Source organism: Cherax quadricarinatus, chromosome 38 (assembly GCF_038502225.1).
Source record: "Cherax quadricarinatus isolate ZL_2023a chromosome 38, ASM3850222v1, whole genome shotgun sequence".
Classification (NCBI taxonomy): domain Eukaryota; kingdom Metazoa; phylum Arthropoda; class Malacostraca; order Decapoda; family Parastacidae; genus Cherax; species Cherax quadricarinatus.
Genome location: NC_091329.1, coordinates 11393508 through 11420787, shown reverse-complemented (window position 1 = coordinate 11420787; position 27280 = coordinate 11393508). Strand labels below are relative to the sequence as shown.

The 27280-nt window shown below is 37.9% G+C and overlaps 1 protein-coding gene and 1 non-coding gene across 3 annotated transcripts; both read right to left on the bottom strand.

Moving 5' to 3' along the window:
- Nucleotides 1–776: 776 nt before the first annotated feature.
- Nucleotides 777–27280, bottom strand: Npl4 (nuclear protein localization 4). Of its 2 annotated transcripts, XM_070092102.1 has the most exons (11): nt 27080–27280; nt 22477–22711; nt 20862–21048; nt 19545–19683; nt 14501–14863; nt 11222–11464; nt 10679–10822; nt 4089–4234; nt 3149–3287; nt 2691–2973; nt 777–2627 (listed from the first exon to the last, which is right to left on the bottom strand). In XM_070092102.1, the coding sequence occupies exons 1-10, from the start codon at nt 27263–27265 to the stop codon at nt 2704–2706; spliced, it is 2052 nt and encodes a 683-aa protein (XP_069948203.1). In that variant the 5' UTR covers nt 27266–27280; the 3' UTR covers nt 777–2627; nt 2691–2703. The 2 variants fall into 2 exon arrangements, with proteins under 2 accessions (XP_069948203.1, XP_053638223.2); XM_053782248.2 differs by having other exon boundaries at nt 777–2973.
- LOC128693099 (U1 spliceosomal RNA) lies at nt 20070–20230 on the bottom strand. Its single transcript, XR_008407669.1, has one exon. It is a non-coding gene; the product is annotated as a U1 spliceosomal RNA (small nuclear RNA).

Here is a 27280-nt window from a genome sequence, read left to right as displayed (position 1 = left end):
TCAAAAGAGCAGCACCTCTACACTGAAAGTAGAGCTCTCAGAAGGGAGAGGAGTAACGAAAGTGCCCAGGCCCTGTATTCTCAAAGTATGAAGGGAAAATGAGAATATTACTAGTGTTTTATCAGACTGCTAAAAGGATGAGAAACAGTAAAGGCACCAGGATTGTGCCTAGGAATAATGAACAATTTACTAAGATTAGATTTTGTTTATTACTCCTGTGTTCTATGTTACAAAACTCAATATCCATTTTCTTACCTTTCTGGCTATATTTTGACTTCATTTTATAGTCTACTGCTCCACAATCAAACATGTCAAATATTTTTGCAAAGTTTGTGTATATTGTATTTCTATCCCCCCCCCCCTCCCATTTTTCTGCCATCTCCCACCAAGGCAGAGTTACCCAAAATAGAGAACACAATCACCATCATTCATTCAATCACTGTCTTGACAGAAATGTGCTGACTGCAATTCAGATCACCCTCCAGTTGCAATATCCCCACTCATTCAGAGTGCAGGCACTGCACCATTATAAATAAAGTGTACTAAACTTAGGGTTTCATTAAAAATAGATATTTGGTTATGTGCATCATACAGAATTATCTTTCAAGTTATAATATTAACCACAATGCTCGAAACCCTTGTAGGTCATATGGTACAATCTCTCTAGTTACTCAAATGGATGAATATCTATTATCATTATTAATAATGTATTATTATATTCAAGGGGCAGCACACTATAAGGGTCAAACATGCCTCAATTGGAGATAAAAAGTGCATCAATTTCATTTATTTTATTAATAAGCTACTTGACCACAATGGGTTCTGTACAAGCTAGCAACAGCAGGTGCAAAAAAGTGGTCATGAGTAAGGCTCACATCGGGAGTGTGTCGTCTCTTGTTATACCACCATCATCTCACTAATGTTGTGTGCTATCAAAGCAACAACACTAAATAAACCCTGAAAAAAATTTGACCTAGGTACTTTAACTTTTAACCAATTAAAATTCACTTCTAATAAGAGAAGCAAAAATATATGGGATTGCTACCTTCAACAGCATACAACTAAATTCAATGCAATTTTAACTGCACTTTCATTTCAACCCATTTTATAGGAAACAATGTTAACTGCACACTGGTAACAGATATACCAATTACTAAATAATGAGTTTTAATGTGAAGTTTATAGTTAGGTTAATTCCACTTTTCTTTGGAATAGCCTCTGACACCTGATTGTTATGCACCAATTAAATTATCCTTGGTATTTTCAGTAAACATGGGTGCTTTTACAAAGGGTCACAGAGTAACAGCAATGATTATGAAATGCCTATGTCAAACTTTTCACTACAATAAAATTAAATAACCAGATAAAAAATATCTTTTATAAAAACTCCCCACATACACATGCACTGTTATGCTGCTGTTACACCCAAAGCACAAAGGGTTCAACCTAGTGCATGACCACTTGAGATCATGTTCACCATTCCCTGCATATCATATGAAATTTTATTATGAATCTCTCTCAAGTTAACCCATCAGGTTCACTACAGTCAATAGTGAGAGATCAAAGATCTTCAACTGACAATACTAAGATAGGGAAATGCTGCTCGTAATACATACCAGAATCAGTACTATAATGGACACCTCAAGTTGGATGAAAGCTTTATGTGGAGAATTTTCTCCCAGAAATAAAAAGTTTGTGCTAGATTTCAAAGATTATAAAACTTAACAAATGTCCTTTTCTAATGCATTTCATACATGCCATTTTCTGCAGTCAAACCATAGTAGTATATACAAAATCTGCTACCCAAGTAGACTATCAGTAATGACTTCAACATCTGTGTTGCAGACAATGGAAACAAATGGAACTGAAAAACTGTTTCATAAGAAACAGTAAACTATTGCATTATAAAAATAATGATAAAGTTGCGCTAATATGAAGCTATATGCTTCAATAACTTGCTGCTTAAACAAATGTAATCTTATCAAAAATGTACACAAGGCACACTATTTTTTAAATTCTCCCCTCTACATGGACTACACTTTAAGATAACCTTAATAAAAACCATTAAGGAATTTTTAATCAACCAACCTACCTAATTATATAACAATTTTACTTTTCTTTTAAACAAAAATATTTTATTACAAAGTGTGCCAAAAATGAAGTTAATAAGTAACCTTCATGGTTGAAAATGGCAATACTTTTTTTCTTTTGTTTTTTATGTTTCTCAGTTTGAAAGGTACTGGAAATTTTCCAGGAACAAAAATCTATGATTTAATAAGAGCACAATGTGTTTTCCTGCAGCATAAAAATTTAGCTAACTTTACGAAAATGGGCTAAATATTCTCAACGGAATTCTTACATCAGACGGTCATTGTGAGAACATTAAGCTTAGCTCAACAGTTGCTATATTAAGGATTTAAACCATTTACAACCAAGTCAATAAAACCTGAATACACTCTTCTGTGGATGCATTACAGTGCTTGATATAATACAAGCAAATACTGTAAATACATATGAGATATTCCTGTTGGTTTGGTAAAGAATGTGAGCTTGTTTCACCATTAACAAATCTACTAGGAATTTGTCTAGGACACACAAGACACTGAATATCAGCATCAGCACTGAAATTATTATTATAATCAAAAAGAAGCGCTAAGCCACAAGGACTATACAGCGCTTCAGCACTGAAAAACAGTTACCAATTCACTGTGGAAGATGGCACATATCACAGTTTTCACTTGCTGTCTGATTAATGAAGGTGCAGTGTTGACATGTCCATGAGGATGATGATGTGGAGGGTTGAACACTTGAGCCTCTACCTGTGGTATCTGTCTCACCTCCAACCACAGTACCTTCCCCACCTGATGCCATTACCAACTGTTCCACAGTAGCCCAATGTCCAGACTGCTTCCATTCTAATGCTGCTGCACGGTCACGTTTTTTCACGGCTTCAAGTAAGGGTCCAATATACTCCTAAGAATTAAATTCATTGTAATAATGTCAGGAATTTATATGCAATAGAATTTACTATACTAGACAGTATTTAAATCTACACACAATGCTCCACTTAAATTATTATGCCTGAACTCACCATAATTATAGATCCCTTCAGGATAAATTTTGGAAATTATTTAAGTAGAAGACTTACCCTGAGCGGTAACATGTCCATTGTTGCAATGTATACAAGTACATGAAGATCTGAAACAGCTTCTAAAAACTGGTCATTTGTAAATTTTTTGAGATATGTAGCTAATGCTGTGAAATCTTGTAGGTGCCCCTCCACCATTCTGTGAAGAGAAATGGACTGTCAGATCTCTATTTTAATTAATAATGAACATCGCAACAACTGTATTAAAAGGCTGATAATAACCATAAGTAAAAAATATAAATGAATCAAACTTTCAAAACTGTTGTGAGCAGAGCTGGCGTTTAGATATTATAATATAGAACAATCGTGTGTTTTTTAAAAGAAATGGAAAACTAACAAAAATGAGCCAAAATAAATAAATCTAGGAGTGCTTTTTTTTATGTTGTAGTACTAGGTATTAACCTTACTCCATCTCCAGATGGATAAATTATGTCAGAATCCATTTATAACTCGCTCATTCTTAATAAATGATGAATCGTTGACACAGCAGTAAATATTAACGAGTCGGACTTGAGTCCTGGAAATGGGAAGTACAATGCCTGCACTTTAAAGGAGGGGTTTTGGATATTGGCAGTTTGGAGGGATATGTTGTGTATCTTTATATGTGTATGCTTCTAAACTGTTGTATTCTGAGCACCTCTGCAAAAACAGTGATAATGTGTGAGTGTGGTGAAAGTGTTGAATGATGATGAAAGTATTTTCTTTTTGGGGATTTTCTTTCTTTTTTGGGTCACCCTGCCTCGGTGGGAGACGGCCGACTTTTTTAAAAAAAAAAAAAAAAAAAAAAAATTATAAGAAAAGAAAACATTTTGAGAGGTATTGTGCTAAATTCAACTTTTATGAAAAACTTGATGTAATCATTCAAAAAAAAAAAAAAAAAAAAAAAAAAAATTTAACTTATTAATTTTAATCTGATGTAATAATTTTTATCATACCATACCTGTTTGATACAGGAAAACTTGTTTCATTAACAGCAAATGTGTAAATTGGGTCATTGGGAGTAGACACTGGACAATCCAAGAGCAGATATTCCACAGGTAGAGGTCGACCTAAACGCACTACTTCATTGTTGTACTGGTCTTTTTCCTGTAAATTGAAATTAATATTTTATCATTATTCAATTTGTTTAAAAAATGCTAACCTCTTTTTAATAAATAAATAAATAAATAAATAAATAAATAAATAATATATATATATATATATATATTTTTTATGGAACACCCTACATAAATGCATACAAACACTAGATAACAAGTTTACACTAACATATATTAAGTTAGCAATAGAACCAGGCATCAAAAAACAATAAAAAGGTACAATACACACATAGTGCACTCATTACTTACCTTAAAATATTTATAGTCTTAATCTAGGGTGAGACAAGTAGTATTTATTGTAAGAAATCAAGTGTGGTATGTATTGTAATAGCCTCACCAGGCCACCCCACCCACACATACTATTCTATGATATTTAAGCATCCCAGAGCGATAAAATGTATATACAGTTCACTCATTACTTACCTTAAAATATTTGTAGTCTTAATGTAGGGTCAGGAGTAAGTAAATGAGATAAAACGAATAAATGAGAGAGAGAAAGAATGAATACATGAGAGGGGGCAGGCGCAGTTATGTAAACAAACCAGGGGAAGGTAAGTTTTGTAAACAAACGAAGTGTACACGTCTGGTTTGTGTACAAGTTACATTGTGTACAGGTTGTCTCTACATTGATACGGTAGAATTAATAAAGAAGAACACTCCCATTCTCATGTAACATCATTTTGAGAAGAAATGAAGCTCTGAGTGAAGGCAATGGAAATAAGTCACACTGACTTTTTTGGGTTATCCTAGGTTCTCTACACGTATGTTGTTTTTTTTATTATTATTTTATTATCACACCGGCCGATTCCCACCAAGGCAGGGTGGCCCGAAAAAGAAAAATTTTCACCATCATTCACTCCATCACTTTCTTGCCAGTTTTTAAACTGCAACATTAACACCCCTCCTTCAGAGTGCAGGCACTGTACTTCCCACCTCCAGGACTCAAGTCCGGCCTGCCGGTTTCCCTGAACCCCTTCATAAATGTTACTTTGCTCACACTCCAACAGCACGTCAAGTATTAAAAACCATTTGTCTCCATTCACTCCTATCAAACACGCTCATGCATGCCTGCTGGAAGTCCAAGCCCCTCGCACACAAAACCTCCTTTACCCCCTCCCTCCAACCTTTCCTAGGCCAACCCCTACCCCGCCTTCCTTCCACTACAGACTGATACACTCTTTAAGTCACTCTGTTTCGCTCCATTCTCTCTACATGTCCGAACCACCTCAACAACCCTTCCTCAGCCCTCTGGACAACAGTTTTTGTAATCCCGCACCTCCTCCTAACTTCCAAACTACGAATTCTCTGCATTATATTCACACCACACATTGCCTCAGACATGACATCTCCACTGCCTCCAGCCTTCTCCTCGCTGCAACATTCATCACCCATGCTTCACACCCATATAAGAGCGTTGGTAAAACTATACTCTCATACATTCCCCTCTTTGCCTCCAAGGACAAAGTTCTTTGTCTCCACAGGCTCCTAAGTGCACCACTCACCCTCTTCCCCTCATCAATTCTATGATTCACCTCATCTTTCATAGACCCATCCGCTGACACGTCCACTCCCAAATATCTGAATACATTCACCTCCTCCATACTCTCTCCCTCCAATCTGATATCCAATCTTTCATCACCTAATCTTTTTGTTATCCTCATAACCTTACTCTTTCCTGTATTCACTTTTAATTTTCTTCTTTTGCACACCCTACCAAATTCATCCACCAATCTCTGCAACTTCTCTTCAGAATCTCCCAAGAGCACAGTGTCATCAGCAAAGAGCAGCTGTGACAACTCCCACTTTATGTGTGATTCTTTATCTTTTAACTCCACGCCTCTTGCTAAGACCCTAGCATTTACTTCTCTTACAACCCCATCTATAAATATATTAAACAACCACGGTGACATCACACATCCTTGTCTAAGGCCTACTTTTACTGGGAAATAATTTCCCTCATTCCTACATACTCTAACTTGAGCCTCACTATCCTCATAAAAACTCTTCACTGCTTTCAGTAACCTACCTCCTACACCATACACCTGCAACATCTGCCACATTGCCCCCCTATCCACCCTGTCATATTCCTTTTCCAAATCTATAAATGCCACAAAGACCTCTTTAGCCTTATCTAAATACTGTTCACTTATATGTTTCACTGTAAACACCTGGTCCACACACCCCCTACCTTTCCTAAAGCCTCCTTGTTCATCTGCTATCCTATTCTCCGTCTTGCTCTTAATTCTTTCAATAATAACTCTACCATACACTTTACCAGGTATACTCAACAGACTTATCCACCTATAATTTTTGCACTCTCCTTTGTCCCCTTTGCCTTTATACAAAGGAACTATGCATGCTCTCTGCCAATCCCTAGGTACCTTACCCTCTTCCATACATTTATTAAATAATTGCACCAACCACTCCAAAACTATATCCCCACCTGCTTTTAACATTTCTATCTTTATCCCATCAATCCCAGCTGCCTTACCCCCTTTCATTTTACCTACTGACTCACGAACTTCCCCCACACTCACAACTGACTCTTCCTCACTCCTACAAGATGTTATTCCTCCTTGCCCTATACACGAAATCACAGCTTCCCTATCTTCATCAACATTTAACAATTCCTCAAAATATTCCCTCCATCTTCCCAATACCTCTAACTCTCCATTTAATAACTCTCCTCTCCTATTTTTAACTGACAAATCCATTTGTTCTCTAGGCTTCCTTAACTTGTTAATCTCACTCCAAAACTTTTTCTTATTTTCAACAAAATTTGTTGATAACATCTCACCCACTCTCTCATTTGCTCTCTTTTTACATTGCTTCACCACTCTTTTAACCTCTCTTTTTCTCCATATACTCTTCCCTCCTTGCATCGCTTCTACTTTGTAAAAACTTCTCATATGCTAACTTTTTCTCCCTTACTACTCTCTTTACATCATCATTCCACCAATCGCTCCTCTTCCCTCCTGCACCCACTTTCCTGTAACCACAAACTTCTGCTGAACACTCTAACACTACATTTTTAAACCTACCCCATACCTCTTCGACCCGATTGCCTATGCTCTCATTAGCCCATCTATCCTCCAGTAGCTGTTTATACCTTAACCTAACTGCCTCCTCTTTTAGTTTATAAACCTTCACCTCTCTCTTCCCTGATGCTTCTATTCTCCTTGTATCCCATCTACCTTTTACTCTCAGTGTAGCTACAACTAGAAAGTGATCTGATATATCTGTGGCCCCTCTATAAACATGTACATCCTGAAGTCTACTCAACAGTCTTTTATCTACCAATACATAATCCAACAAACTACTGTCATTTCGCCCTACATCATATCTTGTATACTTATTTATCCTCTTTTTCTTAAAATATGTATTACCTATAACTAAACCCCTTTCTATACAAAGTTCAATGAAAGAGCTCCCATTATCATTTACACCTGGCACCCCAAACTTACCTACCACACCCTCTCTTAAAAGTTTCTCCTACTTTAGCATTCAGATCCCCTACCACAATTACTCTCTCACTTGGTTCAAAAGCTCCTATACATTCACTTAACATCTCCCAAAATTTCTCTCTCTCCTCTACATTCCTCTCTTCTCCAGGTGCATACACACTTATTATGACCCACTTTTCGCATCCAACCTTTACTTTAATCCACATAATTCTTGCATTTACACATTCATATTCTCTTCTCTCCTTCCATAACTGATCCTTCAACATTACTGCTACCCCTTCCTTTGCTCTAACTCTCTCAGATACTCCAGATTTAATCCCATTTATTTCCCCCCCACTGAAACTCCCCTACCCCCTTCAGCTTTGTTTCACTTAGGGCCAGGACATCCAACTTCTTTTCATTCATAACATCAGCAATCATCTGTTTCTTGTCATCCGCACTACATCCACGCACATTCAAGCATCCCAGTTTTATAAAGTTTTTCTTCTTCTCTTTTTTAGTAAATGTCTACAGGAGAAGGGGTTACTAGCCCATTGCTCCCGGCATTTTAGTCGCCTCATACGACACGCATGGCTTACGGAGGAAAGATTCTTTTCCACTTCCCCATGGACAATAGAAGAAATAAAGAAGAACAAGAGCTATTTAGAAAAAGGAGAAAAACCTAGATGTATGTATATATATATGCATGTGTGTGTCTGTGAAGTGTGACCAAAGTGTAAGTAGGAGTAGCAAGATATCCCTGTTATCTAGCGTGTTTATGAGACAGAAAAAGAAACCAGCAATCCTACCATCATGCAAAACAGTTACAGGTTTCTGTTTCACAGTCATCTGGCAGGACGGTAGTACTTCCCTGGGTGGTTGCTATCTACCAATCTACTACCTATTACCAACCTACTACTATATATATATATACATATATACATACATACATACATACATACATACAGTGGAACCTCAAATATCGAACTTTCTTCAGTCCAGAAGACTGTTCCTGGAGTTTACCTGGAGTGTGTTCTGGGGGTCAACGCCCCCGCGGCCCAGTCTGTGACCAGGCCTCCTGGTGGATCAGAGCCTGATCAACCAGGCTGTTGCTGCTGGCTGCACGTTTGCCTTGGGTTTCTGTGACTGTATTCCCTGTTGGTGCATGCTTCCCTGTCTTATTCCTATCCTCCCTAGCACCAACAATGGAGCTCCCACCAGTTGTTTTTGGTAATATATCCTCACTATAGCTAGTGGAGTCCTCTTGTTTGCTATTTCCTGTGGTATTTCTAGTTTCGAGTGCCTTTACCGAATTAATTTATTCCCATCAGGAATAATGTAAATTAGATTAGTCCATTTCAGACCCTCAAAAATACACTTATAAAAGCACTTACAAAAATACACTTACATAATTGGTTGTGTTGGGAGCAGTTCGATTTTTGAGGTTCCACTGTGTGTGTGTGTGTGTGTGTGTGTGTGTGTGTGTGTGTGTGTGTGTGTGTGTGTGTGTGTGTGTGTGTGTGTGTGTGTGTGTGTGTGTGTGTGTGTGTGTGTGTGTGTGTGTGTGTGTGTGTGTGTGTGTGTGTGTGTGTGTGTGTGTGTATATATATATATATATATATATATATATATATATATATATATATATATATATATATATATATATATATATATATATATATATATATATATATATATATTATAAATTATTTTTTATTATCACACCGGCCGATTCCCACCAAGGCAGGGTGGCCCGAAAAAGAAAAACTTTCACCATCATTCACTCCATCACTGTCTTGCCAGAAGGGTGCTTTACACTACAGTTTTTAAACTGCAACATTAACACCCCTCCTTCAGAGTGCAGGCACTGTACTTCCCATCTCCAGGACTCAAGTCCGGCCTGCCGGTTTCCCTGAATCCCTTCATAAATGTTACTTTGCTCACACTCCAACAGCACGTCAAGTATTAAAAACCATTTGTCTCCATTCACTCCTATCAAACACGCTCACGCATGCCTGCTGGAAGTCCAAGCCCCTCGCACACAAAACCTCCTTTACCCCCTCCCTCCAACCCTTCCTAGGCCGACCCCTACCCCGCCTTCCTTCCACTACAGACTGATACACTCTTGAAGTCATTCTGTTTCGCTCCATTCTCTCTACATGTCCGAACCACCTCAACAACCCTTCCTCAGCCCTCTGGACAACAGTTTTGGTAATCCCGCACCTCCTCCTAACTTCCAAACTACGAATTCTCTGCATTATATTCACACCACACATTGCCCTCAGACATGACATCTCCACTGCCTCCAGCCTTCTCCTCGCTGCAACATTCATCACCCACGCTTCACACCCATATATATATATCTTTCTTTCAACACACCGGTCGTATCCCACCGAGGCGGGATGGCCCAAAAGGAAAAACAAAAGTTTCTCCTTTTACATTTAGTAATATATACAGGAGAAAGGGTTACTAGCCCCTTGCTCCCGGCATTTTAGTCGCCTCTTACAACACGCATGGCTTACGGAGGAAGAATTCTGTTCCAGTGATAATGTGTGAGTGTGGTGAAAGTGTTGAATGATGATGAAAGTATTTTCTTTTTGGGGATTTTCTTTCTTTTTTGGGTCACCCTGCCTCGGTGGGAGACGACCGACTTGTTGGAAAAAAAAAAAAAAACATAAAATATGCAGTAACTTTAAAACACTTGAAATTTTGGAAAGTTTCCTGACATAATAGATGTGGTCACGGAAAATGTAAACAAACTGGGTGGGGGCGCTGTATTTGAAAGACCGCTTGCCGTATAGCAAATTTTGGTCATAATTTGACATCGCCGTATTAGCGGAACGCCGTAAGGCGAAACGCCGTAAAGCGGGGCCTTACTGTACGTACACACACACACACACAGTATAAACTAGTAGTAGTGAAGGATTTCTTCTTTTGATTATTCTGTCTAGGTGGGAAATAGCTAAAAAAGTAAAACATAAGTAACATACCTTGAAGTAAACATCCGGGACGTACTGCTCTGAAGAAGATTCACGAATATATGCCAGCTCTGGAGCATCTTTGGTAGGTATGAGGCACTTGTCCCTCACCACAGACTGACACTGATTGCTTACTTGATAGCCTTCCATGTGCACCTATAGGCAAATGTTGACAGCATCAAACTACTGTATATTAAGTAGGAAAGCATAAAATATTAAGAAAAACAGAAAGGGCACTGGTACAGGCAATTTACAGAACCAAAAATATGAAATGTCAACATAAGAATGAGCTATTTTTATTTTTCAAAATGTGCTTTCGTGAATGAGGAAGAGCTATCGGTCAACTTGCTTGTGGTATTAGAGTAACCAGAAATTTTGCTTTTATTTACATGCCACTATCTGAAGTAGAAGGACTCATAGCATTATATATTTTATATAAGTTAATAGCAATTGTCACTACAAAATACAAAAAATATTGCAATGCTATTCAATATGTATAGTAGTAGTAGCATGATCAGCTGCCACACATTACATCTCTTCTGCTACAGTACTAACCTGGTTGTTCTTGTCCCCTGTTACTATGACTGTGACAAATTTTGAACCATATTTGCCCTCGCATGACAGCCTGCAGGGGTTAGGGTGAAGTGTCTGTAAGTGAGCAGCTGTGATAACTTCGTGTGCGGAGAGAAAGTAAGTATCTGCATGCCGGAGGTATCGTACTGTCCCATTGTTTGAATCAAGGGGAACGAGATCCGTGAAAATCCAACCCACACACGTTAGTCCTAGGCCTTTGGCAACCTGAAAATGGAGGGAAAAATCTGACTGAAATTCTCAGTGCAGAAACATAATACAATGGCTGTCTCCCACTTTCACCATCATTCATTCCATCACTCTCTTGCCAGAACCATGCCAATGCTAGTTCAGATATCCCTCCAAACTGTAAATATCCCCACCCCTCCTTCAGTGTCCAAGCATTGTAATTTCCCACCTCCACAACTTGAGTCCAGCTAACTTGTTTCCCTGAATCTCTTCGCAAATTGTTACCTTGCTCACACTCCAACAGCTCGTCACGTCTCAAAAACCATTTGCCTCTAATCACTCCTATCTAACATGCACACACACTTGCTGGATGTCCAAGCCCCTCACATACAAAACCTTTTTCTTTTTTACCCCCCTCCTTCCAACCTTTCCCTACACAAAGGAGGTTAGCATGGGACAACCATGACTAAGTGCAGGATTTTACGGATGAATCTCACACCAACATAACTGTGGCAAGATCTATCTCATGTCTCTTCAAAGCTATTATCAATGACTCGTGTAATCATAATAACAGTTATAAAGAACTCGCTGGACAATTCTTTTTAACAAACCATAATTATATTGAAACCTTATATTTTATCTTCAGCACATGATCAGGGATAGTAGGCACCTCTTTGAGCTTAATTATCTAAGCAAAAGTAGACCAGCCAGGGAGATTAATTGGAGACGATGAAATTTATGACATATTTGTCACTGCACATGCCTTTGCACTAATTTTATAATAATACTGTACCAATTATAATCTGAGGATTTAGTAATCGATTCATCTCTCATATGTTAAAACCTCAGATATAGCCTTTCCTTGTGTAAACATCAAATTTTGACTTTACTTTATTCCTCAACACTTCTGTACACCTAGGAATTTTCTCCCTTCATTGGCTGGAGTTTCTTTAATCCCAGCAGCAAATTTTTTAATTGCCACAACCAATATACAAACAGAAGCATAACCATAGACTGTATGCCAATATTTGCATGATCTTTTTTATTACTGCAGCATTACTTCTTTTGCTCCCAAGTTTAGCTGGAGTTATTACTATACTTGCCCCACATTGAAATCTTGATACAACTTTTTCGACAAAGCTGGCAGAGGGGATCCAATCCTCTATCAACATCTATTCTAATTCCTTGGTCATCCAGAAGTGTATATTCTCATTCTCCCTGCCTTCAGTACAGTATCTCTACCAGAAAACTCGTAGGATGTTTGGGAATTGATGTGACCTGATGCACATACCACCTGCTCTTCACCTCATTAATAATGACTACTTTTGAAGCTCTCCCTCCCATACGAAGTTCATCTCTCTGTGATTTAATAAAGCCCACTGCATGGGCAAAGCATCAATAAAAATTCCACATAACTGCATTACTCTCTCTTAACCCTTTCAGGGTCCCCAGGCCCTCTCCCAGACTTGTTCTCAGGGTCTCCCAAATTTAAAAAAAAAAAAAATTCTTCTTATGAAAAGATAGAGAATCTTTTTCCGATCATAATGACACCAAAAGTACGATATTTGATGGAAATTATGCTCTCGCGAAGTTAGCGGTCTCGACGATGTTTACGCATTGTGATTTTGCCCACTTTGAGCCCTATTTTCAGCCAATTCCAGTGTACTAGTTGACAAAAATCATAACTATTTTGCTAGAACTCCATTTTTTTCTATCGAATGAGTACAAGAAACCACCCATTTACCGATTTCAACTATCCAATACAGTGGTAAGAATTTAGCAATTTTGCCAATTTCACACAAATTTCAAAAGATGCCAATTTCCAAATAGGGTCCAGAATAAACAAGAAAGACATTCCTGGCACTAAAATACCATTTCCTCTGTTCATTAGTCACGTCCCCATGCCCCTCTTACATTCTTTTGCTTTCCACTTTGAATTTTTATTCTCACAAAAAATAGAAGATTTACTGTCATGCAGACTACTGCATTAGTGTAGAAATGGTATAAATAATATCGGCGAACTTGTGAAAGAATATTACTCACCAGTTGACGTGTACTGGACACTTAGCATAATTTGTTTACTTTTGAACTTTAATAAAAATTGAACATTTCTCCTACTTTGAGCTCAATTTCAAGGTACTTTTCACTGTAAAGCAGTCAAAATCATCTCAATTTCTGTAATATGTCTTCCATTCTATGAAATGTGACCAGGAAAACTAGAATACAACAATAATTACCATACGAAAATACAGTGCAAAGTCGCTGTTTTAATCCAAAAACACGGTCAAAGTTTTTTTTACTCATTACACACTGTGTGCTGCAGGATTTTTTTTATACTGCGCACACTGACCACACAGACCCATTCTTTCGTATGTAGGCCTACCAACTTTCTCTCACTAGATCTGAAGGTGCTAGAATTTAGGCATATTAATACGTCAAAAACCCTGGTGTGTAAGCCATACTAGTACGTCCGAAACCCTGAAAGTGTTAACCATCATACTGGTATCTCATACCATTACCTACCCATCCATCACACCAATTTTGATAACTGTTCTAATGAAATTGATAGCACATTAATGTCAACAATCATATTTGGTCTCTATATGTGCCTCTCTTCTGAAGACAAATATATACTGATGCTGATTTACTAAAATATTTAATTTAACAACAATCAATTTTAAAACTGAATACAACAGAATATACAAATAACCCGCACATAGGAGAAACTGTGACGACGTTTCAGTTTAGGTTGGACCATTAACTTAGTTACATACACAAGCATGAAGGTAGGGAGCCAGTTTACATACGAGAGGGGGTGGGGATGAGAAAGAGGAAGAAGAAATAATAAAATGAAGGAAGTAGTGATAGTAGAGATCATAGAAGTAGTAGGTAGGGGTAGTGATACAAGAGTCAGAGAGTAGAGTGCAGCGAGGTGACGGCAGTAGCAGCAGCAGTAGTAGTAGTAGTAGTAGTAGTAAAGGAAGTCTAAGGACAAGAAAAAGGAGCACTGCAACAGTAGAATGTTGCATAATTGAATGTACAATGACATACAAAAAAAAAAAATCTTATGCTTACTTCATCAACAATTTCCTTCTTTGGATCAGGTAAAAGTTTCACATGATCTCTGGATCCTTCTTGAGGTGGCTCATAAACAGCTGCTACAGTGGCCTTAATTCCCAGTGGTACATCTAAGTGAGGCTCATAATGGCCATACAAAAAGCCCACACGTTGATGTCCTGTAACTCGCCAGTAATTGAGAAAGCGCTCTACTAGGTTAGGGTTTTCAAACATAACATTATCCACATGGCGGTATGATTGTCGATTTAGAGTAATAGCAGAGGGCTGGCACTTGGAACAAATTCCTTTTGGCCAAGGAGAATGATCTTTACATCCACTCTTGATTTTACAGCTGATATCATCTAGTACAACAAACTTTCCCTGAAAGAATAAAATGAAATTCACACAAAAAATCAATAATAAAATTATATCAACTATCTTTACTCCTAGTAGAAAACATGAGTTATTTTGTAAGCACACAGATGTTTTGGAATGATTACTGCCAAAACAATGTGTATACACATTTATGTGGGTAAGACATATGTTTCAGACTACGGAACAATGCTCTTCTCCAGACTGAGGGACTGACCACCTCAAAACTTTAAGGGTGACGGACTGATTACATCGTCTTCAAGTATCTTCTGCTTCTATCAACTTTTCTGTACTCGACTGAAGAAGCCTACTGTGTAGGCGAAACGTTTCGAAATAAAGATACCTAACTGTTGCATATGTGTCTTACCTAACAACCTGTCGGTATTTTATACCATTTTAATGTTCATACACATTTATCCATGGGTTTTAAAGAAGAGTATGAGCTTGAGCCAGAACATACAAGAGTTGTTTAGAAGACGATAAAAAGGAAAGCTTTCCTTAAGTATAAATTTAAAAAACAAAGTCAGTTTGCACCTAACATTCACATGCCATTAAAAAAATTAGGGAAGCAATAACTCCTCAAGAATTTATAAGTACATCTTGCTACTTCTACTTACACTTAGGTCACACTAAACCTATATGTACACGTTTATTTATACACACTAATCTGAGTTTTCTTTAATTTTATCTTAGTTCTTGTTCTTATTACTTTTCCTTTTATATCCATGGGGAAGTGGAATAAGAATCTTTCCTCCGTAAGCCATGCGTGTTGTAAAAGTCAACTAAAATGCCGGGAACAATGAGCTAGTAACCCCTTTTCCTGTAATAATTACTAAAAAGAATAAGAAGAAAATTGTCAAAGTGGGAACTCTGAATGTGAATGGATGTTGTGCAAATGATAAGAAAGAGATGATTGTGGATGTTATGAATGAGAAGAAGCTGGATGTCCTGGGTTTAAGTGAAACAAAGCTGTAGGGGGTGGGTGAGTTTCAGTGGAGAGGAATAAATGGGATTAGGTCAGGGGTTTCAAATAGAGCTAGAGCTAAAGAAGGAGTAGCAATAATGTTGAAGGATAAGCTATGGCAGGAAGAGGAACTATAAATGTATTAATTCAAGGATTATGTGGAGTAAAATAAAGGTTGGATGTGAGAAGTGGGTTATAGTAAGCATATATGCACCTGGGGAAGAAAGAAGTATAGAGGAGAGAGAGAGATTTTGGGAAATGTTGAGTGAGTGCGTGGGGAATTTTGAACCAAGTGTGAGAGTACTTGTGGTTGAGGATTTTAATGCTAAAGTGGGTAAAAATGTTGTGGAGGGAATAGTAGGTAAAATTGGGGTGCCAGGGGTAAATGAAAATGGGGAGCCTTTAATTGAGCTATGTGTAGAAAGAGGTTTGGTAATAAGTAATACATATTTTATGAAAAAGAGGATAAATAAATATACAAGGCATGATATAGCACGTAATGAAAGTAGTTTGTTAGATTATGTATTGGTGGGTAAAAGGTTGATGAGTAGGCTCCAGGATGTACACGTTCATAGAGGGGCAACTGATATATCGGATCATTATCTAGTTGTAGCTACAGTTAGAGTAAGAGGTAGATGGGATAAGAGGAAAATGGCAACAACAAGTAAGAGGGAGGTGAAAGTGTATGAACTAAGGGAGGAGGAAGTTCGGGTGAAATATAAGCAACTATTGGCAGAAAGGTGGGCTGGTGCAAGTATAAGTAGTGGGGGGGTTGAAGAGGGTTGGAATAGTTTTAAAAATGCAGTATTAGAATGTGGGGCAGAAGTTTGTGGTTATAGGAGGGTGGGTGCAGGAGGAAAGAGGAGTGATTGGTGGAATGATGAAGAAAAGGGTGTGATAAAAGAGAAAAAGGTAGCTTATGAGAGGTATTTACAAAGAAGAAGTGTTATAAGAAGAGTAAAGTATATGGAGAGTAAAAGAAAGGTGAAGAAAGTGGTGAGAGTGCAAAAGGAGAGCGGATGATAGAGTAGGAGAGGCACTGTCAAGAAATTTTAATGAAAATAAGAAAAAAATTTGGAGTGAGTTAAACAAGTTAAGAAAGCCTAGGGAACAAATGGATTTGTCAGTTAAAAACAGATTAGGGGAGTTAGTAGATGGGGACATGGAGGTATTGGGTAGATGGCGAGAATATTTTGAGGAACTTTTAAATGTCGACGAAGAAAGGGAGGCGGTAATTTCATGCACTGGCCAGGGAGGTATACTATCTTTAAGGAGTGAAGAAGAGCAGGATGTGAGTGTGGAGGAGGTGCGTGAGGCATTACGTAGAATGAAAGGGGGTAAAGCAGCTGAAACTGACGGGATCATGACAGAAATGTTAAAAGCAGGGGGGATATAGTGTTGGAGTGGTTGGCATTTTTGTTTAATAAATGTATGAAAGAGGGGAAGGTACCTAGGGATTGGCGGAGAGCGTGTATAGTCCCTTTATATAAAGGGAAGGGGGACAAGAGAGACTGTAAAAATTATAAAGGAATAAGTTTACTGAGTATACCAGGAAAAGTGTACGGTAGGGTTATTATTGAAAGAATTAGAGGTAAGACAGAATGTAGAATTGCAGATGAGCAAGGAGGTTTTAGAGTGGGTAGGGGATGTGTAGATCAAGTGTTTACATTGAAGCATATATGTGAACAGTATTTAGATAAAGGTAAGGAAGTTTTTATTGCATTTATGGATTTAGAAAAAGCATATGATAGAGTGGATAGGAGAGCAATGTGGCAGATTTTGCAAGTATATGGAATAGGTGGTAAGTTACTAAATGCTGTAAAGTTTTTATGAGGATAGTGAGGCTCAGGTTAGGGCATGTAGAAGAGAGGGAGACTACTTCCCGGTAAAAGTAGGTCTTAGACAGGGATGTGTAATGTCACCATGGTTGTTTAATATATTTATAGATGGGGTTGTAAAAGAAGTAAATGCTAGGGTGTTCGGGAGAGGGGTGGGGTTAAATTATGGGGAATTAAATACAAAATGGGAAGTGACACAGTTACTTTTTGCTGATGATACTGTGCTTATGGGAGATTCTAAAGAAAAATTGCAAATGTTAGTGGACGAATTTGGGAGTGTGTGTAAAGGTAGAAAGTTGAAAGTGAACACAGAAAAGAGTAAGGTGATGAGGGTATCAAATGATTTAGATAAAGAAAAATTGGATATCAAATTGGGGAGTAGTAGTATGGAAGAAGTGAATGTTTTCAGATATTTGGGAGTTGATGTGTCAGCGGATGGATTTATGAAGGATGAGGTTAATCATAGAATTGATGAAGTAAAAAAAAGGCGAGTGGTGCATTGAGGTATATGTGGAGGCAAAAAATGTTATCTATGGAGGCAAAGAAGGGAATGTATGAAAGCATAGTAGTAGTAGCAACACTCTTATATGGGTGTGAAGCTTGGGTTGTAAATGCTGCAGCAAGGAGGCAGTTGGAGGCAGTGGAGATGTCCTGTCTAAGGGCAATGTGTGGTGTAAATATTATGCAGAAAATTCGGAGTGTGGAAATTAGGAGAAGGTGTGGAGTTAATAAAAGTATTAGTCAAAGGGCTGAAGAGGGGTTGTTGAGGTGGTTTGGTCATTTAGAGTGAATGGATCAAAGTAGAATGACATGGAGAGTGTATAAATCTGTAGGAAAAGGAAGGTGGAGTAGGGGTCGTCCTCGAAAAGGTTGGAGGGAGGGGGTAAAGGTGGTGTTGTGGGCGAGGGGTTTGGAGTTCCAGCAAGTGTGCATGAGCGTGTTAGATAGGAGTGAATGGAGACAAATGGTATTTGGGATCTGACGAGCTGTTGGAGTGTGAGCAGGGTAATATTTAGTGAAAGGATTCAGGGAAACCGGTTATTTTATATAACCGGACCTGAGTCCTGGAAATGGGAATTACAATGCCTGCACTCTAAAGGAGGGGTCTGGGATATTGGCAGTTTGGAGGGATATATTGTGTATTTTTATACATATATACTTTTAAACGGTTGTATTCTGGGCACCTCTGCAAAAACAGTGATTATGTGGGAGTGAGGTGAAAGTGTTGAATGATGATAAAATTATTTTCTTTTTGGGAATTTTCTTTCTTTTTGGGTCACTCTGCCTCGGTGGGAGACGGCCGACTCGTTGAAAAAAAAAAAAGTTGCTATCAATTCTTTATATCTGTAGATGATTACAACAGCTGTTTTCACTTATGTTGCATTATCTGTAACCACAAGCCAATAAAGCAATTAAAACCTGGACGATCAAGCACCTTCTAAATTAATTTGCCATATAACATATTGAAATAATAAACTGTAATTATTCGTATCAAGATGAAAAAATTATGTATCTCACACATTACCACTACATTTTCTGACTGAACTGGTAGCACCCTATTTATTTGTCTAAAATGTCATATCTGTCAAATTTGTCTTTAGTCCATCATTTGTTGGCAGTTTATTGTCATACCTGTAGTGCATTGTCACACGTGTAGTGTGTTGTCACATGTGTAGTGTATTGTCACACGTGTAGTGTATTGTCATACCTTTAGTGTACTGCCATACCTGTAGTGTACTGCCTTACATATACTCATTATGTCCATGTAATATTCAAACTGGCCCAGCAAAGCCCCTGGAAAAACTGTGGCCATAATAAATGACTCGTATGTTGCATGTACACTAAGTACATTTACCTAATCAAAATCATGAAGCTTGGTCATTCTTACCTTGTCCACACCAGAAGTGAGCTTTCTTAAATATGAATTAAATGAAAGGTGCTTAATGTTCTGTTCCTTCAAGTAATTTTCGTCCCAGGGATCCAAAGGAATACAGTGAACGCATTTACTATTCGCACCATGACGACATCTGGAATAACAGACTAGATCAGTTATCTTAAAACCCATGAGCATGTTTGCAGGCAGACACAAACTCAATCAGAAAAGTAAGGGCAGAGAAACCAACTTCTATTAAAATTACATTTAAGCAGGACAACTAACAAAATTTGTATTTCCTAAACATTTGCTTTGGTTTTCATATCAAGTTACCCAGAGTATACCTGGAGGGCATTCCAGGGATCAACGCCCCCGTGGCCTGGTTCACGACCAGGCCTCATGGTGGATCAGGGCCTGATCAACCAGGCTGTTACTGGTGGCCACACACAAACTGACGTAGGCACCACAGCCCAGCTGGTCGGGTACTGACTTTAGGTGCCTGTCCGGTACCCTCTTGCTGGGAGTCTATTTTTATATAATAAGGGGATAGAAAAAATACAGTCCCCTGCAAACAAAAATTCCGCTCTCGAGTTAACCGCATTTGGGTTAATTGTAGGGGTCAACACCATCGGAGTGCGATGGTGAGCCTCACCCTGGGACAACCGCCCTCATGATCACGGTATCTCTTGCCCAGCAGCTTTGAAAGTTAAGCTAATCTAGGGATAACACAATAAATTTATAGTTACAATTTTGGTATCTTATGAGAAGTTATTATACACAACTCAAACTAATACTTAGTCTCTACACTTATACAATTGTGATATTTTAATAACCATTGTTACAGTATGTTATTTAATACTTAAAACACATATTACAAAACTAATAATAAACAAACACAATTCATCATGGGAAAGAAGTTGTAAAACTGACAAACTGATAAAAAAGGACAGTATAGCAGAATGGAAAAGTTTTGATATTGTCTTCATATCATCAAAATTCATCATGGTTAAAGGCCAAGTTTGCCGTATTTTCTAAGTATGGCTTCTTTTATTATCATTTCCTTCAAGATAAAGAACAGAAAGGCACAATACCATGATTGGAACAATACACAAATAACCTTCACATAGAAGAAAGAAATTTATAGCGACATTTCAGTCCTCTCTTTGGCCAGTCCCTGTCCTCCTCTCCTATATATAATGGCTCGCCTTCATGCATTATCATGACTCGTCAATGGTCCAAGTTGGACCAAAATGTTGTCATTAGTTTCTTTCTCCTATGTGCAGGTTATTTGTGCATTGTATATGCACTGACATTGATTTATAAACAACTCACAATTGAGGATTTATTTTTCTAGCAATTTTGCCATCCTCTTTGGCCAGAATCTGGTCTACTTCGTCTTCTTCCACCAAGCTCTTAATGCTGGATGCCACTTGCTGTGTTGGAACAGGCACAATTACCTTCCCACTATCCTGGCTGCTGCTAGTCTTTCTGTCTGCTGTTGACACAGTACTACATCCACCTGTTAGGAAATCATTAATATTGTAATAACTGGTTGCAAATGGTGTTAAACACTGACAAAAGTAGTAGTAAGACATTTGTTAAGGACACATTTTGCCCACCAGGGGGCTTTATCAATCCAATATAGACAAATGAGGTAGACAGTGTATATTGTATAGGTTCAAGATAAAGTGATGCATTTCCTACAACTGTAACTTATGCTACTTGCTCTAGGGTTCATCCAAACCTTCCCTGCCCTTGGGACAAAACCTCCTGGGACTTAACCCACCCAGACACAACTCCCTCAGTAGAAGTGTAAACTAAAGCCAAACCCCATCAGTTAGTTATGTCAGATTAGATTTGATTTAGTTAGGTTAGGTTAGATTAGATTAGTAGCTTTATGATTTTCTTTCTAATACAAACCTGATCCAGTGATGCTCAACTGCCTCACTTCCAAAAGATGCCCATGGTTAATTATTATTACAATCACAGAATTTCTAAACCTATAGGGAATATACTGTTCCTGGGGAGTAGCCAATAAATCAAACTTACTCCAAGAAAAGGGATTGGTAGCTCAAAGTCCTTAGTTGAAGAGCCCTTCACCAACATCAAGGGATTGGCTGAGTAAATTTATTCAGGTACAGATACACATAAATACAGTTACATAAATTATCATACAGCAGCATATGTATAGATTACCTAGGATAACCCAATCCTTAAGTTTCTTAAAACTCCCAATTTTCTCCAAGGAACTTGAGAGTCAGTTGTCTTGAAAGTTCTATATTGCTCTGCTAGTTGAATGACTTGATCAAGTCTGGTCTTAACACCAGATATATAATACACACCTTAAGGTGTGTATTATATGTATATATCCATTTTGTGTGCGAGGGGCTTGGACTTCCAGCAGGCATGCATGAGCGTGTTTGATAGGAGTGAATGGAGACAAATGGTTTTTAATACTTGACGTGCTGTTGGAGTGTGAGCAAAGTAACATTTATGAAGGGATTCAGGGAAACCGGCAGGCCGGACTTGAGTCCTGGAGATGGGAAGTACAGTGCCTGCACTCTGAAGGAGGGGTGTTAATGTTGCAGTTTAAAAACTGTAGTGTAAAGCACCCTTCTGGCAAGACAGTGATGGAGTGAATGATGGTGAAAGTTTTTCTTTTTCGGGCCACCCTGCCTTGGTGGGAATCGGCCAGTGTGATAATAAAAAAAATAAAATAATCCATTTATCTAAGTATGATCTGCTACCTTGTTCTACTTCCTCATGAAATCCTTTTCATATGTGCTTCTTCACCTTACCCTTCCAAGATGCTGGTTAAAACAAGTATTGTACAGTATATATACAGTACACAAGAGCATAATGAGTATAATACTGTAGTAGTTTGATTATTCTTCCATAACTCGCATAACTTTTACTCTAGAGTACACTGTTATGTTTAAATACTTACCACCATCATTTGCAAAGTGAAGATAAATCATATCCCCATGATTCAATTTGTATCCTTTAAGGGTTTTCCGAGGAGACGAAAGTAATTCATTTTTTTTTTCACGGCCAAGATACAAAGCAAAACCGGAGCTTGACAAATTAAATGTTGTACGGACTTTTTCGTACAAAGTCTTTGTGGAATCTGTTGGTTTTGTTTCCACTCGTTTGGTGCCCTCGGGTGACTGTATGCGTATAATCTGAAAAAGTACAAGCAAGAATGAAAAAAAAATCCCCACAAGGGACAATTAAATCCTTGAAAAGACACATACGTATTTTTTTAACACTGGCCTTCTCCAACCGAGGTAAGATTACCCCAAAAAAATACATACATAGAGTACCCCAATAAATTTATATTATGGTATTAATTTTAATAGCATCAGGATATAAAAAAAATATTCACAGCATAATTTTTTTGAAATACAATACCCAATAATGGTATACAATATACATGTACTGCCAGACCACTGTTGCCAGCAACTAACTACAGTACAGTACATATTTTATAGTGAGATGACATAGGGTAATGTTATCATTGTAAAGATCAAAGACTACATATTGGCAAATATGTATTTGATGTTTAGCAATACAGTACAGCCTCTCCTCACTTAGCGACATACTCGTTTACCGATGCCTTGAACTTACAATGGGCCCTCTGACCAGTATTCATACCTAAATAATGTATATTAGAGCTGATTTCCTCTATTCTGTTTATTTCAATATATAGTACACTACTGTATAAACATTTAAAAATATACCAGAAATGTTATAAATGGTGCAAAGGTGACATTAAAACAATATCAAAAATGGTTGACACAAACTCACTAACATTATACACCTACCATCCGACTTACGACCGAGCTTGGTTCCGACCAACCAGTCGTAAGTCAAAATGGACGTAAGTCGAACTTTACTACTGAATATCAACATCACATTTTTAAATGACTTTATTTTATTGTTTTATTTTGGTGTTCCATTTTTTACTTTACTTTTTATGCTGTTAGTACTGTATTTTATACTGTAAGGTTTAGGATAAACACTGTATACAACACAAACAGTTGTTTATTTCCCAGAAATTTGGCATAAAAAACACGGTCGTAAGTCGAGTGGTCGTATGTCGAGCAGGTCGTAAGTGGATGGTAGGCTAGTATGCTCCTCATTTAGCGATGAATTCATTTAACGAATGGAACAGAGCGGAACTCCGGTGTTAAGTGAGGAGAGGCTGTACAGTAGAACTGTATGAAATGTCTCTATGTTCAATTAACAGGTACAGCAATATGTTTCCTAAACAGCAGCAGTAATGTTATATTTTGATATAACACAGTGCAAAAGCTGACTCAAAAAACAAAACTAAGTCTCAAGAAACCAGCTGTTATGGCTTGACAAAGCTCCTGAAGAGCAAAACATTGGCACAATAAAATATCCTTTTTACCTTTACATATCGTCACTAATGCTACCAACGTTAATACAAGTACAGTGGACCCCCGGTTTACGATATTAATTCATTCCAGAAGTATGTTCAGGTGCCAGTACTGAATGAATTTGTCCCCATAAGGAATATTGGGAATTAGATTAGTCCATTTCAGACCCCCAAACATACACATACAAACGCACTTACATAAATACACTTACATAATTGGTCGCATTGGGAGCTGATCGTAAACCAGGGGTCCACTGTACATGGAGATTCATAATACTTGACTTGAACAAATTTATACACAAAACAAATGTATGGCATGACACTAAGCACAATTAGTCTTGGAAATATGTACAGTGGACCCTCAGTTATTGGCTGTAATCCGTTCCTGAACGTCGGCCTAAAACCGAAATGGCCGAAGACCGATATAATATTTCCCATAAGAATTAATGAAAATACAATTAATCCATTTCAGGCACCCAAAAACATTCATAAAAAATAATTTTTGTTAAGATTAATTATAGTTTTACAAACACAAAACAATGAGAACTAAATAAAATAAATACATGAACCATTAAATCACTGTTACATACCTTTATTGAAAACTCTTGTTGGCTTATGGAAGATAGGGAGGAAGAGAGAGGGAGGATTTATTGGTGACCTTTATTTCATTAGCACATTTACTCCTTTCACAACATTAGCGTCTTTGATTTCTACTGTCTTTGCCAGGATAGAAGTGAGTGTTGATTTGTTTTTCCCATACATCCTGGCAAGTTCCAGCACCTGCACACCACTCTCATATTTTTCAATAACTTCTTTTCTAAATTCCATCATGTTTTTCACTTTCTTTACCAAAGGAATTTTACTAGGAACTTTCTTTGGGGCCATGGTTACTTGTTTCGCAGTTGCACTTAATCAATACCCATGAAAAACAATGGATTATATTGAAATATTTGGATGACTGAACAGAAGTTTCCTCACTCGCCCAGACACACAGCCAGAGTGACGAGCGAGTGGCTGGCAATGACAGGTTGATGCGTCCGTACAGCCGATAAGCGAAATAACGGCCGATAACCGGAAGCCAATAAACCGACCGATAACCGAGATGGCCGATAAGTGGAATGGCCAATAACCGAGGGTCCACTGTACTTGAAAAGTCCAGCCACTTTTTTTATGCTTCTTGGCTCCTGACCTGTTGTCAAAAAAACTCAATTTTGTTTATAAAGCACTGTACTATGATGCTTATGACATCACCCAGCTATAACTGCAGAGAATTTCAAATTTCTGAACTAACCCAACTTAAGTACTGTACTATATTTATCAGTGCCATTTATTGTACAATATGGGTATCAACTCCAACACAGTGATTAAACTTATCCAGTAAATGATGTTTGCAAAATAAGTAGTCTAAGTGCATTCAAATTCAGTAAATATACTGATGCAAGTGCAAAAACTCTGCTGGTGAAATCCAGCTAGGTGATACTGGAGGTGGCCATTAGGTATAGATATTATGTTCCAGGACACTTTCAAAAGCTGACATTTGTTACTGTGTTGGATATTATGCATGTCATAATGGAAAGGTTCTATTTTTGACTAACTTCAAATTTTGATCATAATCAAGACCACATTTTGTCATAGATTACTGACTGTGATGCTTTAAAACTTACATAGTAATATAACCAGTTCCAAAATAGTGTACGTATGTGCAAACAACGTACAGAGAAAGCATTCTGCAGCTTTGTGGTCAGAGCATTTTGCTCACAACCATAAGTTCCTGGACTCCAAATTATGGACAGAGCAAATTGTATGGAAAATCCCCTAAACCTAATGAACCCATTCACCTAGCAATAAATAGGTACATACATCATTTTATTATTATATACGTATTCATGTAAAGGACTAAGCCCATAATGGTCATTCACCACTGTATGACAAAGGTGAGACAGATGGGAAAAAGTGGTACTGAGAGAAGGATACTGGATAAAAGTTACAAGATGCAGTAACTCAGTGAAATTATGAAATTAAAGAGTATCTGCCTCCAAGATGGGACTGTCAGGGAGAAGGGTGGGCATCGAAAGTATCTGAAAAAAGTTGGCATACAAGTCTTATTCGGACAACCTAACAAGACTTGCAGACTGGCACTTAATGCCCACAGGATCTATTAAGAATGGCTCAAGTATTACCTAAGCACCAGAAAAAATATACATCATGAAAGTTAATAATAGTGAATCAGAATTTCTTTTATCATCATATGGAGGTCCATAAAGTTGTATCTTTGTTCCCCTAATATTCTTGTCCTATGTAAATGATATACCTATTAACTTTAAACTTTTACTTACTGATAATACTTAGTGACTGAAAGGTAATGATTCAGAGGATGCAGCTGATATTTCAAACATTCATGAAGACAAGTGTTAGACCCAAAAAAATGTCATGAAACAATATTATGGATAAAAACTTAATAAATTGTTTTCATTACTCTGGTTTTGTTATTCTGGGTTAGATAAATGCTTGTTATTGTTCTATGACTAGAACAATTGTGAATATTACAATCAGGAGACAGGATGTTATGTGGTCACCCATCCAGTCAATGGTCACACCAAATGGTGCTTTGGTGACACCCTAATAACAGAGAAAAAAATAATTGCAGTATTAAATTGAAAAATATACATATTCTAAGAAAGTGACCTACAAGGGTCACTTTCTTTGAATATTCTTAGTTAAATCATTTTAAACTGTCAAAATTGTCTGTGCTGATTATATGTAATATGCAACAATATAATTTTTTTCATACGAACATTATTTGTATAATATAAAGTAAAATATAAAATAAATTGCCTCATCATGCAGTCGAGAGATGAGTGATTCCATGCATGTTATACCCTCCACCGGGTATACCAAATTGGTATACCATGGCAAAGTATGTGCCAGATATGTGCAAACACCTTGGAAAATGCAAGTATTTCACAAGGTAAATGTGAGAAATACGAACAGTGTCTGATAAATTTAGAATTCAGTTTTGTCAGGCACGGGTGAACCTGACATTATATTTATTTACAGCCAGTGTGGCAGAGTTGTAGCAGGTGGTATGTGACAGGTGGTGACAGGTGGTGGCAGCTGCAGCCACCTGCCCCAGCACTGGGGTACCCACCATGGTGGAGAGCTGGTGGGAAGCATTCGAGCTGCTGCTGCTGCTTCTGTTTTGCTGCTTTCTGATGGAGGTCGCTGGCGGCCACCGCCTCCCAGCGACCAGTTCCCGGGGCCAGGCTGGAACACACCGAACACCCGCCAGCGACCACTTCATCTCTTGCCAGCGATCACTCTCACCGGCGATCATTTCTAGGGAATATTC

Bases quoted from the DNA above. Each gene is read 5' to 3' on its own strand.
- Npl4 (XM_053782248.2), bottom strand. From the start codon at position 27,265: ATGATCGCCGGTGAGAGTGATCGCTGGCAAGAGATGAAGTGGTCGCTG. The intron at 19,684-20,861 runs GTGAGTTGTTTA...CTGTTATTCCAG, and splicing joins AGAAAAATAAATCCTCAATT to ATGTCGTCATGGTGCGAATA. The intron at 2,974-3,148 runs GTAAGTCTTCTA...TTTAATTCTTAG, and splicing joins TGGACATGTTACCGCTCAGG to GAGTATATTGGACCCTTACT.